Below are 13590 nucleotides of genomic sequence, written 5' to 3'. Positions count from 1 at the left end.
TTGAAACACATGATTCTGATTTTAGACTCTTCTCATATCTACAATGCAGATACACATAGGTAGATTCTTAGATGATTTTATTGTGTACATGACCCAGGACTTTTTTGTTTATTGCAATACTGAGCTGTTCCACACAACTTATACTTCTTCTTGTGAAGCTTGGAAAATGACTTTATTTTAGTCAGATTACAAATGCATTACATATGTTACTTGCACAACACTGTTTTTCAGTAAATTTAAGATCTATTCGTATTTTTCTTGATATCAAAACATATTTTTTTTTTAAGATTAAAACCAAAATAAGCACCGTTTCTAAAATTCCATCTGCTTTATATCTTCCAGCAGGTACAAAATGTTTTCTGCCTGAAGATCTGTAGCAACAAATAAAACAAAAAAGAGAACAAAATAGAACATACAAGAATGAAATAACCATGAGTAACCGTATGTATGAGAAAACAAAATACATAAGAACTTATAGCAAATATGAAGTCAGATAGGCTAACTGATATTTAACCAATAGATTGTGTTTAGACATCTTGTAGGAATATTAATTTATATTATGCATACTTTTTACTCAACATAAATTCAGTGTTTCGATACAAAAAGCAGAATTGTATTAAAAATGCAGGAAGTCTTTTTAAAAGATGTAGTATTAATATTAAAAATATAACTTACATTGCAATAGTAGCCCTCTTTTTTTCTCCAGCTCGCCATAAAATTTCAGCAACAGCTAAAATAAGACACTTGGTTCTCGTAGATTTTGAAGGCTGCAATTTTCTGATCAGAAAACAGTTTGTATTAGCATAGTATTCCTTTTTGCATTCAAATTAATTACCGACATTTAATGCATAATATGTCTATATGTCAAAAGATTTTATTTGAATTATTTATACAATCAGGAAAACATAGCATTTTATATATTTAATGTCATTTTAGATGTCATAGATTAAAATCAGTTACACTTGTGGTTTTAAATTTAACCACTATTTTGTTTGATAATAATTATGGTTTTCCTAATTTTTAGTCCCTTTTATTGACTTGTGTTTACTGTACTGACCACAATTAAACAATGCAAGTCAAACTACAACAAAATTACATAAATACTATAAAAGTTCCCTTTTCAGTAGATTACCTGCAACAAATCCTACTAATAACCACAAAGTATGATTTGCCTTACTAATTTTCATAAAGTTACTTCAAAGCTCCAGAAACAACTATAATTTCATTTAAGTGAAAAACAGTAATTCAGATTATCTCTGAAACAGCAATACAGTAATATTATCACTGGAATATAATTTATTGTCAACTAATCACTGCAATCTTTCAGAAATGGCTTGCCAATAGTTATTTAGAATATAACTGGTTCACTTCTATTAACAGATCTGCATGACATTGATACTTTATTCTCAATAATAATCCTATCTACATTTTAGCTGCTTAATATTAACATGCAGATCATTATTGTTCAGTGGGATCTTTGCCCTTCCTTCTCTAGTTCTCCAGTCTTGGGTTTGTATTTTGTACTTTAAGCTGCACATGTCTATGAATGCTCAATAGATTACTAAATCCAAGAAGGACAAAGGAATTACTTCATTTGTGAAATATAATACCTCTGTTTACAGAGGTGTGTAGATCCAAATGCTGAAAGCACTTAAAAAGCCAATTACCTTTACTTCAAACCATCAAATTGCAATGCCCAAAAAGTAATAATACAGACCCTGTGATCACTCTTGGTAGCCTCAAATGAGTGTCATAGATGCCTAAACTTTAAAGATTGTAAGTCTGAACATTGTAATTCAGTGAATTACATTTCAAAATCTTAAACACTCTTCAACGCTGTCAAATCCATGTTGCTAGTATCAACGTGGATGGTCTGGTTTCATTTGAGAATTTGATTAGAGAATCCATGCCAAACAGTTGGAAATGTTGAAAATTGACAGATAAATTGTGATGTGAATTCTTGCATGTACTGTACATTCCAGTCTTGCCAACATTGACACTAATGTTTCAATAGCTCTTTAATTTAAGGAGGTCTCCTAAGAAACAAACCGTGATTTTTGCACAAAATGCCTTTCAAGATCCAAAAATTGGTGAATTCATTTAGAGGTGCAGTGAAATCAGTCAGGAACATTGGATGTACAACCCATGTGCTATGCAATTTGGGGTAGTTTTGATGTTCTTTGAAAACAAACATAGTTCCCACAGCCTATCCAATGAACACTAATGTAAAATTCAATGCCCTTGTATGCACTGTCCACCCCCTCAAGCAGATCTTGAAGCTGCCTTTGCATCAAGAGAGAAAAAAAAAACATTAAAATTCACTATCCGTGCCATTATAGTCATCACATTTCTATACTTTTCTTGATTAATAATGCAATGAAACTATACTATTAGGTGGGCAATTTGATCCTCAATGATCTTTACAAACCCCTTCTGCTTTCTGACCAAAGCAGTGGCACAGTCCTTATATTGAACAAATCCAAATTCAACTCTCCCAAGTGAGGTAAAAGTAGTGAACATTTATCTTTGCTTCTTTGATTGTAAAACATGTTAACATGATCAGTGGCACACATTGTAAGCTTTACTCTGAGTCAGGTAAAACTCTCCCTGCTGTAACCAGCATTTACTTAGTATCTTCAGAGTTTAGAATTACACAGATCACTCATAATGATCATTCTAGTTACTTATGGCATGTATGCTATACAGTACTGATCGCTGGCTTGATAAATAAGCAATCTAGCAATCACACCCACACATGTGATTTAAGTCACTGTATTTCTTGAACTTGAACTTTATTGCCATATGTAAACGGTACATGTACTAGTACAATGGAATTCTTACTTACAGAAAGTCTCTCAATTGTTAAAAAAAAAGTGCAGACAGTGCATCAAGACACTATAGAAATAAAAAGTAGACAATGTACAAGTAAACAAGTAAACAGTTTGAATGTAAACAATGCAATAAATAAGAAATTAGAATGAGGTAGATGGTGTGGGTGTGGTCTGAGGAGCATGGCCAAATGTGTTTGCCAATCACACTGCTTGTGGGCAGAAGCTATTAAAGAATCTAGTGGTAAGTGTCTGTATGCTCTTGTATCTCTTGCCTGAAGGCAGTAGGGTGAAGAGCTCATGCCCGAGGTGGTGACTATCCTCTGTGAGGGCTAGAATTCTACCACGGCAGCGGTCCTTGTAGAGCTGTTTAATCTCTGTGAGACCGTGGCCGATAATTTCTGTCTCTAAATAGATGATTTCTATTTCTGTTGTGTAATCTGCAATTTCTGTAAGTGTAAATCTGCAAATCAGTCTACACCACATTATAATTTATCACTAAAGAGGACTGATGGTGAATTGATCTGAAGTGCCTTAGTTCAGTCTCCAGTTTAGTGACACAATGAGTAGCTGTTCAATTGAGAGGCAGGATATATTGGTTCCTTTTTCATTCCTGATTTTCAATAGGCTAGACATTCAAGGTTAAAAGGTCAACAGCTAATCACATCATATGTGCCCATTTACAGTACCTATAGAAAGTACAAAGCCTCTCTGAAGTAAAACATTTCACGTCTTAACAGACTGAAATCAAGGCACATTAAATCAGTATTCATTTTACCTTTATAAACACATAGTAACAACCATCAGGTGACAAACAAATGCTCTAACATTCTGAAAAGTACAAATTATACTAGAAAATGGGTTATAAACATATCCTTTATTCCGATAAAACAATTAAAATGTTATTTCAGTGACAATTTGATTTTATTTCATAATTTGCTTTCGGTTGTAGTTTGCTCTTCTAGCTTTGTGATTAATAGTAGGATATCATAACACGTAAAGCCAGCATTACCTATAATGATATCGTACATATTTTAAATCAAAGATACGGAAATAAATAACATTTATTTTAATAAGTAACAGTCATGTGTCTATATCACAACACAAGAAATATCTAAAGAAATTAGAATTTTCCTCATGATTGTTAAGTTGCGGCGTGCTTCAAAGAGTATTACAGAATACAGAATTTTACATTTATATTTAAATTCACAGACTGAAACTTATACTAAATAAAACAAAAAAATATACTGCACATGAACCAAATTCCATCCTTGTTATAAAAGGTGGAATCGGTTATTTACAGAAACTTGAATACCATGAACAACTATTACCAAAACTCTTGATTTTGAAACTTTACCATGCAACAATTTTTCAAAGTTGAAAAAAAAAGTTAAATATAGTTTCAAATAGCAATTTAATAGTCTACTTGATTTATCAAATCAAATATCTTTAGCAAATATCTAATGTTTCACTTTAAAAGACCCCACACAATACAAAGTAACAAAAAGCTTATTTAAATTCCCTGTGACTTCAGTCTTTTTCCATCACATAACACAAAGAGCAAAGCAAATTTGGCCTTATTTAAAGATTAAATAAATAAATAAATTCATTCTGAATTCCATTTGATCAAAATGGACCAGGTCTGATAAAAAGCTAGTCTTTCCATGTCATTGTGAATTGACAATGTCTGCCTTCCAATACCCCTAGAACCCTGGCTCAATGAACGAGAATAAATCAATAGACAATTCTTTTAGTATAAGTGTCAGAGTCCTACAATACAAGACTTAGAAAGGCTTCTTACTATTGTGTTGATCAGGGTGTGAGAAGGTTCAGTAATGTTTTGGTAAAGCAGGGACTCACTTGGTTCCAGAGCTAGTGCTTGTGTCCTCAAACAGAAGCTTTTGCAAGACACAGGCCTGGACAGATGCCAGTACTCCACAAGGGCCACCCTTAGAAAAAGCGAGACATTCTTGTCACTTTGTTTTGCAGTTTTAAGAATACTTTATTCCCTTAATATTTAAAATCCTTTCCAGTCACATATTACAATTTTATATTCAGCAAAATCAAAGCAGTATTAGCAATTTGATTATAAAAAACATGGTGCCAATACAATACAAATACTGTATAATAAAAAAACACTTCAGATTAAAAACATACATTTTAATTAAAACATTGTTTTCAATGATAAATGATCATTGAAATTGTTATCATCTTTATGTAGCATTATTATTATTAGAATTATCATATATAAATATAATCTTATTATAAACAACTTACATAAAATTGTGCTTAAATACAGAAGACATTGTTGAATAATTGAATAGACAGAAATACAATATATCCTTTCCTGATAATATGCAATAATAGACTTGTCCAGAAAGGCATAAATGCACAACAGCTATTGATCTAGGTAATTCAATGGAGCGTAATCATCCTAAATTTTCTTGTGGTCATTAGAATTGATTTTTTTTTAATCCAGGCTTCAGATTTAAATTTTGATTGTTTACAATTCAGATATTAAAGTGAAAAAATGTTTGCACCTTTCTACTTGTAAAGTGAATTTCACTTTATGTGAATTCTACAATAGTTAACAAAAATATTTTATGTAATGCAGTACATTAACAAACCTGATGAAAAATATCACATTACTGATATTAAGCATCACTGTGGTTGAAAATATTGTTTTTAAGACTTATTTAAAACATCACTCTATGATGGAGTTGTCTGCTCTAGATCTACATAAAAAGCGATGCCAAGGCATTTAATCCACTTTTTGGGGTTAGAATACCAACCCCCAGCAGAGAAAAAGAAAAGCTTTTTAAACTGTTTGGATTCTTGCCTTAATACGGTTATTCATTTACATTTTGAGAGTGTTGTGTTTTGAAACCTAGTGAAATCACAGATAGGTTATAAAGCCAACACAAAATGTTTGAAAAGTCAGATTTTGTTTTTCCTCTGTGAAGCATAGAAAATTACAAAACATTCCAAAATGTTTTTGTAACATAAAAACAATAATTGTTATGTTTTAATTTCTTGGAGTTCTTAATGAAGCAATCACTAATAATGAAAGAGTAGAGAAAATATTACTAACTGATGTTCTATTGATGGCACCAGCTTTACTACTATTCAAACTAATAATAATTCTAGAACTGGAAAATGTTTTTACTTACTTATTGGTAACTTTGGTTTCAATTGATAACTTTATAACTGCTATCATTTACATATTTTTAAAAAATCTGTCTTCAAATTAGAATTAAATGAACCAATATTTCATAGGCATAAAATCTCAGCATGCACATAATGTATTAATCAGTAGTTTATTTGTATTTTTTATTAAATTATTATTTTATTTGTTTCAATTCATATTATTCCTATTTGTCAATTTGATTATAAAGTTTGATTCTCTAGTTTAGATTCATATTTTAGTTTGCATTGTCATTTGTTTTAATATTGTATATAAATTCAATTATACTTCCCTCAGAGTCACAGTATTCTGAGAGGAAAGTTGAGTCGAGTAGTTACAGAGAAGTCACAGTAAGACTGCAGTGAAGCGAAATCACATAAAGCCCGTGTGGATGCAGACAGCAGCTGGCGCTGTTGGGCACAGATCAGGTGAAATAACATAGTGAGTTGGCTGCATGTACAGGATCTACAATAACCTCACACCTCATATGCAGGCTTATTTGTCTCCGTTTAAAACTGTCAATGTTTAGTTATTTCCACAGTATATAGCATGATGGCACAATGGTTAGCATTGCTGCCTTGCAGTGCTGGGGCCCTGGGTTCCATTCCTGGGATACTGTTTGCGGGGATAGGTTCTCCCAGGGTATGTGGGTTTCCTCTGAATCCTCCAGTTTCCTCTCACAGTTCAAAGACATACTAGCAGAAATGGGCTTCTGTAAAACTGGACCTGGTGCAAGTGTTTGCTCTATGATAGACTGGTGTCCTGTCCAGGATGTATACTGCCTAGCACCTATTGATTGCTGGGTTAGGCTCTGTCCCACCCCCCCCAACCCTATACTGGATGAAGAGGTTTAGAAAATGGATGGGTGGTAAAGAATAATTGGTGTAACATCCAGGGTCTATTCTGCCTGAATCAGATAAGCGTTTTTTTAAAGTGATGTGAATGCATGTAAAAAACAAGTTTTTGAAGCAACCAAAGTGACATATGTACGGTACAACAGGATACATTTATATGAATCAGTGCAACTTAAATAACTTGCTATATTTTTCTGCTGAAAACAAAGCATTAAAAATAAAATACCCTATTTAGCTATTAATAGCTACTTTGCTAATGCTCCATTATTTAAGAAATTCAACATAACTGATAGTGAGGTATTACACAGAGTAGGACAGCTAAAAACTAATTAATCATTAAGGGCCTGATGGTGTCATTAACTGAACTTTAAGTGTGAAATTTCAACTATAACTTAGGATGGAAGCTGTAAAGACTATATAAATGCAAATTTAGGCATTAAACTATTAGCCAATTCGTTTTACTTCTATTAATGTCAAAGATAATAATAATAATAATAATAATAATTACACTTATATAGCGCATTTCTGGACACTCCACTCAAAGCACTTTACAGGTAATGGGGAAATTATCCTATTAAAAGCTATATCAATTTTTGGTAATACGTCCACGTGGATTGAGAACCGCTTCAAATCAAGAAATTCTTTTATGTGGCACAATTAGGCTGATAATTGGCAATGGTGTACAGCAGGGATTTGCTAGGACCCATTACTCATAATAATGAATATCAATAATTCAGATTCTAGAATACTTAGAAAATTAGTCATACTTCCAGATTATACAAAATATGTGAGTGGTAAACAGAAGTAGCTGCAGGGGACTTATAAAAGAGTCAGGCAAAATCATAGATTGAGTAGACAACAGGCAAATCACAATTAATGTTGACAAGAGTAAAGTGATCAAGCAAGATGTCAGAACATTTCTGAGTTGCAGGAAGCTATGCATGAAAAGGGATCTGGGTGTTTGTGGATTTTGCTATGTCCTTATCATGACAATACAGGGAAGCAATAAAAAAGCTAATACAATATCTGGGTATGCAGAAAGTGTGGGATTTAAATCAAGGGAAGTTATGCTCAGGGTTTACAATCCTTCACTAACAGCTAATTTAGAATACTGTCTCCAGTTTTAGTCACTAGACGTCAAAGAGGATGTTATAGTCTTAGAAAGACTTCAAAGAAGAACGCAAGAATGATTCCGGTTCTCATGAGATTGTACAGGTTTAAGGAACAACATTTCTTCAGCACAGAACAAAGGAGATTGAGAACAAAATTGATCCATATACAGTATATACTACTGTAAGCATCAAAATATTTTTTTCACTTATAACCAAAACATATTCTCAATTTTATTAATAGGAAAGGGACTTTTTTTCTGCAACAGGTGCTTTGACACTTTATTGAACAGACATGACCCATGCACATTTTTTTAACTGATTTAGAAATGGGGAAAAGGAAAAACATTTTTACATAAAGATTTGCTGGTGTCTAAACATTTAGTTTATCAGATAGGTGGTTCAGGTACAAAGTCTGGATATTTTTATAAAAGTGCCTGGATGACATTTTAGGACTGCTTAGATACAGTACTAAACAACCACATACAAAATAAGCCAAATGGCATGCTCTCATTTGTTATACCCAAAATATGTCAAATATTTTCTGATAATTATTAGCATAGCTGCTTATATCTTGCCATAGATTATGACAGTTTAACTTTATAACTGTAACAGAGCAGCCATCACATTTTAGGGTTTTATTACTTTTAGCATGTCAGAAGGGTTTTTATATCATGATGTGATCTAAATCACATTTAGGGTTTAGGGTTTTAAAGAGAATGGTGCAGGAACATTAATTTGTATATGGTCGCAACATGTCCTGAACCTGTTAGTGGTAATCTCTTTAAATTGGTTGAAAGAAGCTCATGGTGAGACTCACCCAGTTAACAACAGTCTCTCTCTTGGGTATTGCCCAGTGATAGTATGGGGTTATGGCAATGCTTCAGTTGGGAAGGCTAGAAAAGTTTGATTTTGAGGTATTGGTCATTTCTAGACACCATCGAGGGAGCACTCTCCAGGAATGGTTTTGCTCAAGGTTATGGAAGGGGAGCAGGAGGAGAGGAGCACAACTATCTCTCACTAGTGGATTCGTTTGAAAGGTTAGGAGTCCTGGTCTTGCTCTAAAGGCTAGAATGTAGGTGTAATTCTCAAGTGGAAGTTGTATTGGCGACTGCTAGATTGATTAGGAAGTTATTCCGTCAGAAATCCAAGAAGACTAGGAAAGTAGTAGAAAACTTGACTAGAGCTGCTAAATCCAGCTAAAGAAACAGCTGAAACACTATACTTCAAATCTGCATGACTGGGAATGTTGCCGTGCCATTGAAGCTTAATTATTTTTTTTTACCTTATACACTACTGTGTATCAGAAAACACTGAAATTAGAAATATAAACCTTAAGAAAATATTCAGCCCATCTAATCCTTTTGGTAGTAGCCAAAGGTAACCGATCCAAGGATCACATCTGGCCATTTCTTAAAAGAAGACAAGGGCCGTGTCCTTACTGTCACCCTAAGCCCTTCCTCCAAGTCCACACTTTTGTGAAGTAACACAAATGTGGACTTAAAGCGCACAAGTAATTGAAGGTGCAGCATTATAAGAAGGGCAATGGAAAAACCCTCATGCTAAGTGCCTCCATTCGCAGTTTGACAAAATTGAATTTTATCTCATCTATCCCTGCACAAAAGTAATGACATATCGTTTTCATTTATGTTTTGCAGCCTTGACACAAAACAGGCAAAGTAAACTAAGGAAAACTTGGCAATACCACTGTTTATTCAAAGCTTTGTATTACTAAATACATTTCATATCACTAGTACAAAAATGACAGCAAGACAAACATGACATAATGCATTAATTCACATTCAAAGTAAATTATGTAAGGTAAACCTCAAAGCTTTGTACTATTAAATATGTGGACTATTAAGTATTCAAAGTACAAAATAAACCACGGGTAAACGAATATTCATCTGTTGAAATCGGATGACAAAATAAAAGCTTTATGTCAAAACTTCATACCTAGAATACATACAGTATGAATCTAAAGTAGCCTAATGCAAATTTATTTTTGCATAAAATGAGTTTTAAAACTGTAAAACATTTAACTAACAATATAATATTGTATTCTCTGTGGCAATTTCTCTCCTGCTTGAATGGCTAGAACATGAAACGTCACCATTCCGCAAAGAGTTGGGGGTAATTCCCTTCCAATGCGAACTTCAGAGAAGGGTGCAATAGGGGCGCATTGGGAGCACCCATGAACACCCTTGTGGAACACAAATGTAGAAATGGGACACCCTTAGACCTTGCAGACATGAGCAAAAATGCACATGCGAACGGCGCAAGATCGCAATGTGCACATTGGGACACAGCTAAAGCATGGGCTTCAACTACACAGCTGGGTACCTTGTTCTGTAGTCCCACAATTCTTAGTGTAAAAAAGGGCCTTTTGTTCTTAGTTTTAAATGCACTTTTACATAGTTTCTAATTATGCAATCTGGTTCATGTTTCACTACTGACTGTTTAACTTTTTAATTGCTTTCCCTCATTATCTTGAAGGCTGATGCAAATAATATTTACAAAATAAAGATTTTTTCATAAAGTCTCCATTTTCCATTTTGACTTACAGTTTATGTTTTTGCTGTTTATAATGTCCGGTATGTCTCTATATTAAGTGTTATTTGCCAGGTGTTTGGTCCATCCTATATATTCTCACTTTTTGAATTCTGTTTGTGCAGATCACTGATATAAATTAGGAACTGTAGTGCTCCTTGTAAAGATAAACAAAAAATGGCAGTTCAAACTTACTTAATATTATGTATTATTCTAAAATACTATATAGTATTCTTGTAAATATGTACATTTTTATCAACTCAGTAGGTTGAACCTATTGTAATGTACTGTATCTGGATTGGAGACAAATTATAAACATGAAAACAACACATTCAGGTCAAGTAAACCTGTAACTAAATAAAAGTAATACAATGAAAACCAATTATATCCACATAAATCACACTGAATTACCTTTTTCTGCACAATGCCGTATTTCAGCTGGGGAATCTCAGAAAATGTAAAACTTTGAGCCTTCCACTCTTCATTGAAACAATTCAAACTGGAACCAAACAGAAGTCCCTTGAGGTCCTGAAATAAAAAAAATGCAATACAGTAACTGTGTAAAAAAATGTTTACAAATTGAGCTGATTTCTATAAATCTAAGCTTAAATGCTTTAATTTTAAATGCTTTACCATTAAAAAAAAATTGAGAACAAATTCTTCATCACAGTGATAAAGTGAAGAAAATATGGTATTGGAGAAATCTTAGTGAAGTGCAATGAATCACTGGCTTTACAGTTGTATCCCACGTGGGATTTGAACCCACAACCTCCCAGTCCACTTCCTCACCACTGCCTCAGGCAGTGGTTAACATAATTGTTCAGAGCTTTACATTCAAGAATAAAAACACTTCAATTTCCAGCAATGGTCCATTAACAAAAAAGAAAATAAAGTAAAGAGAAAAGACAAAAACTGAAGGCGTACACTTGCAAGATTTATATCTATTGGATTTGAATTTACACGGAGCTGAGCTGCATTTGAAATTACAGGCACACTGATAATCCCTCGAAGGTCCTCTTCATCATTGATATCATCTGAAAAATGATTAAACACAATATAAAATGTCAATAATCAAATTAAAAAACAATCAAATTCCCTAATGTTATTTTGTTAAAAAATGGATTGCCTGGTTTTCTTCTAAGTTAAAAATAGACAATACAATAAAATAACAATGGACAAAGAACATGACAAATGTGCCCTGGATACAACATGAACCAAATAACTGCTTTCTCTGGTGTTTTATGTCATTAACAAAAACTACAAGCGTGGAAACCAATAACACTTTCAATATATCATTATCATTTATTTAAACTACTTAGTAAAAAAAATAGTAATAAATTATCTAAATAAAAAAAAAATATTTATATAAACAGACATTGCATTAAGTCAACTATTCCCATTGCTTTCATTCTTACATTTCTTGCCACAAAAGCTGAAAACATGCAGGGCAGTGACTGAATGCAATATAGCACAGTAACTGTGAGCCACATTTCTGTGTTGTGAAATTAGGCAAAACTATGTAGACCAGTGGTTCTCAAACTGTGGTACACGTACCGGCAGCGGTACGTGGAGTGCCGCCAAGTGGTACGCCAAATGACCCTGGAACTGTGTCGTGTGCACTGAAAAATCGGGACGGGTTTTCATATTTTGTATTTTAATACGTGTCGAATACGCAGCCTACGTACTACGATACAGTGCGCGCTAATACTTCAGTGGACACAAGAGATACTCTGTCATTCTATACCACTCTATAGGAATGCGTGCTACGGATGCAAGTGACCAATTGTATTTAAAAAAAGCTACTGTATCTCCAGCAAATACGGAGAAAGGAGAATGTGTGGGATTTTGGAACTATGCCAACGTTCTAAACACAGGAATGCATAGAAATACGTGCTACGAAGGCAGGTAATCATGTGAGCACACGAAAGCGTGATAACAGAAAAATATTTAAGAACTGTTCTAATTTGAGAAAAATACACAGAGCATCTCTGTGTTTCGCTCCCATGCGCATGAAATAAAAACTTTAAATACGGAAATAAAAACGGAAATGCGGAAAAATGCAAGCTTGCGGATTGCTAAAGCAGGTAAGCTACACTATTTTTGAAGAACCTTATTTACCGTTGGCAAAAGAGCTGACACGTATTATGTGTAGAGAAAAAGCTGCTAAACAGCTCGACGTGCTGCCCCCCTCCCCCTGAAAGACACAGTCATTCATAGAATTATTGAAATGAAGGATTATATCAAAAGTACACTGATAGAGCTCGTTAAGATGAGCAGATGTTTTTCACTGCAATTAGATGAGTCTGTAGTCGATTTGGCCAATTTGCTCGTTTACGTTAGATACGGGTTTGAGGGCATGTCCCATGAAGACTTTCTGTTCTGTAAACCGCTACCAACAGGAACTAAAGGAGAGCACATATTTCAGCTTCTGAATGAATTTATCGAAGAGAATGGCCTCGACTGGATAAAATGCGTCTGAGTTTGTACAGACGGTGCTAGCGCAATGACAAGCCGACATAACGGTGTAGTTGCACGAATTAGAGAGGTTGCTCCAGAAATTAATGTACCCATTACAACATCCACCGCGAGACCTTTGCCGTCAAGAAAATGCCTGACGATTTAATATCTGTTAGACTCAGTTGTGAATTGTATCAAGGCTCGAAAAATTAATTCACATCTGCTTTGCTCAACTAAACAGGCTCACCCCTCTCACTGAAATGGTGCTTTTTTATTAGTTGTTGTTGTTTTTTTTCTGTAAAACACTTTGAGTTGCCACCTTTAAAGGCCCTATATCAAATAAAGTTTATTATTATAATATTTATTATATGTATGTGTGAGTGTGTGTGCACACGTGCTCATGTTGGTCAATGAGAATTTCTGGGGTTCCTATGAGATCATGACTTTTAGGTGGTACTTGGATGCTTTGGTTAGATTAGGGGTGGTACTTGGTCCAAAAAGTTTGAGAACCACTGATGTAGACTATTCAAAAATCATACAGACCAAATATAATCACAAAACATAGAGGATATTCAGCTAACATTGGATAACGCAATTAACAACATACA

At 33.9% G+C, this 13590-nt stretch overlaps 1 protein-coding gene across 4 annotated transcripts in view; it reads right to left on the bottom strand.

Annotated features, from left to right (window-relative positions):
* The window catches only part of mindy4 (MINDY lysine 48 deubiquitinase 4), a 56301-nt gene that overhangs the window by 19316 nt on the left and 23395 nt on the right, over positions 1-13590 (bottom strand). For 3 of the 4 annotated variants that reach the window (XM_069191201.1, XM_069191202.1, XM_069191199.1), the window contains exons 7-11: positions 11450-11559; positions 10937-11053; positions 4689-4777; positions 676-777; positions 308-371 (exon numbers count right to left, since the gene is read on the bottom strand). In XM_069191201.1, coding sequence (XP_069047302.1) covers positions 308-371; positions 676-777; positions 4689-4777; positions 10937-11053; positions 11450-11559 — 482 coding nt within the window. The remainder of the gene's footprint in view (positions 1-307; positions 372-675; positions 778-4688; positions 4778-10936; positions 11054-11449; positions 11560-13590) is intronic. The other variant, XM_069191200.1, reaches the window with a different exon arrangement.

The sequence above is a fragment of the Lepisosteus oculatus genome, chromosome 6 (genome assembly GCF_040954835.1).
Source record: "Lepisosteus oculatus isolate fLepOcu1 chromosome 6, fLepOcu1.hap2, whole genome shotgun sequence".
In the NCBI taxonomy this organism is placed as follows: domain Eukaryota; kingdom Metazoa; phylum Chordata; class Actinopteri; order Semionotiformes; family Lepisosteidae; genus Lepisosteus; species Lepisosteus oculatus.
This window is presented reverse-complemented; position numbering and strand designations above follow the sequence as displayed.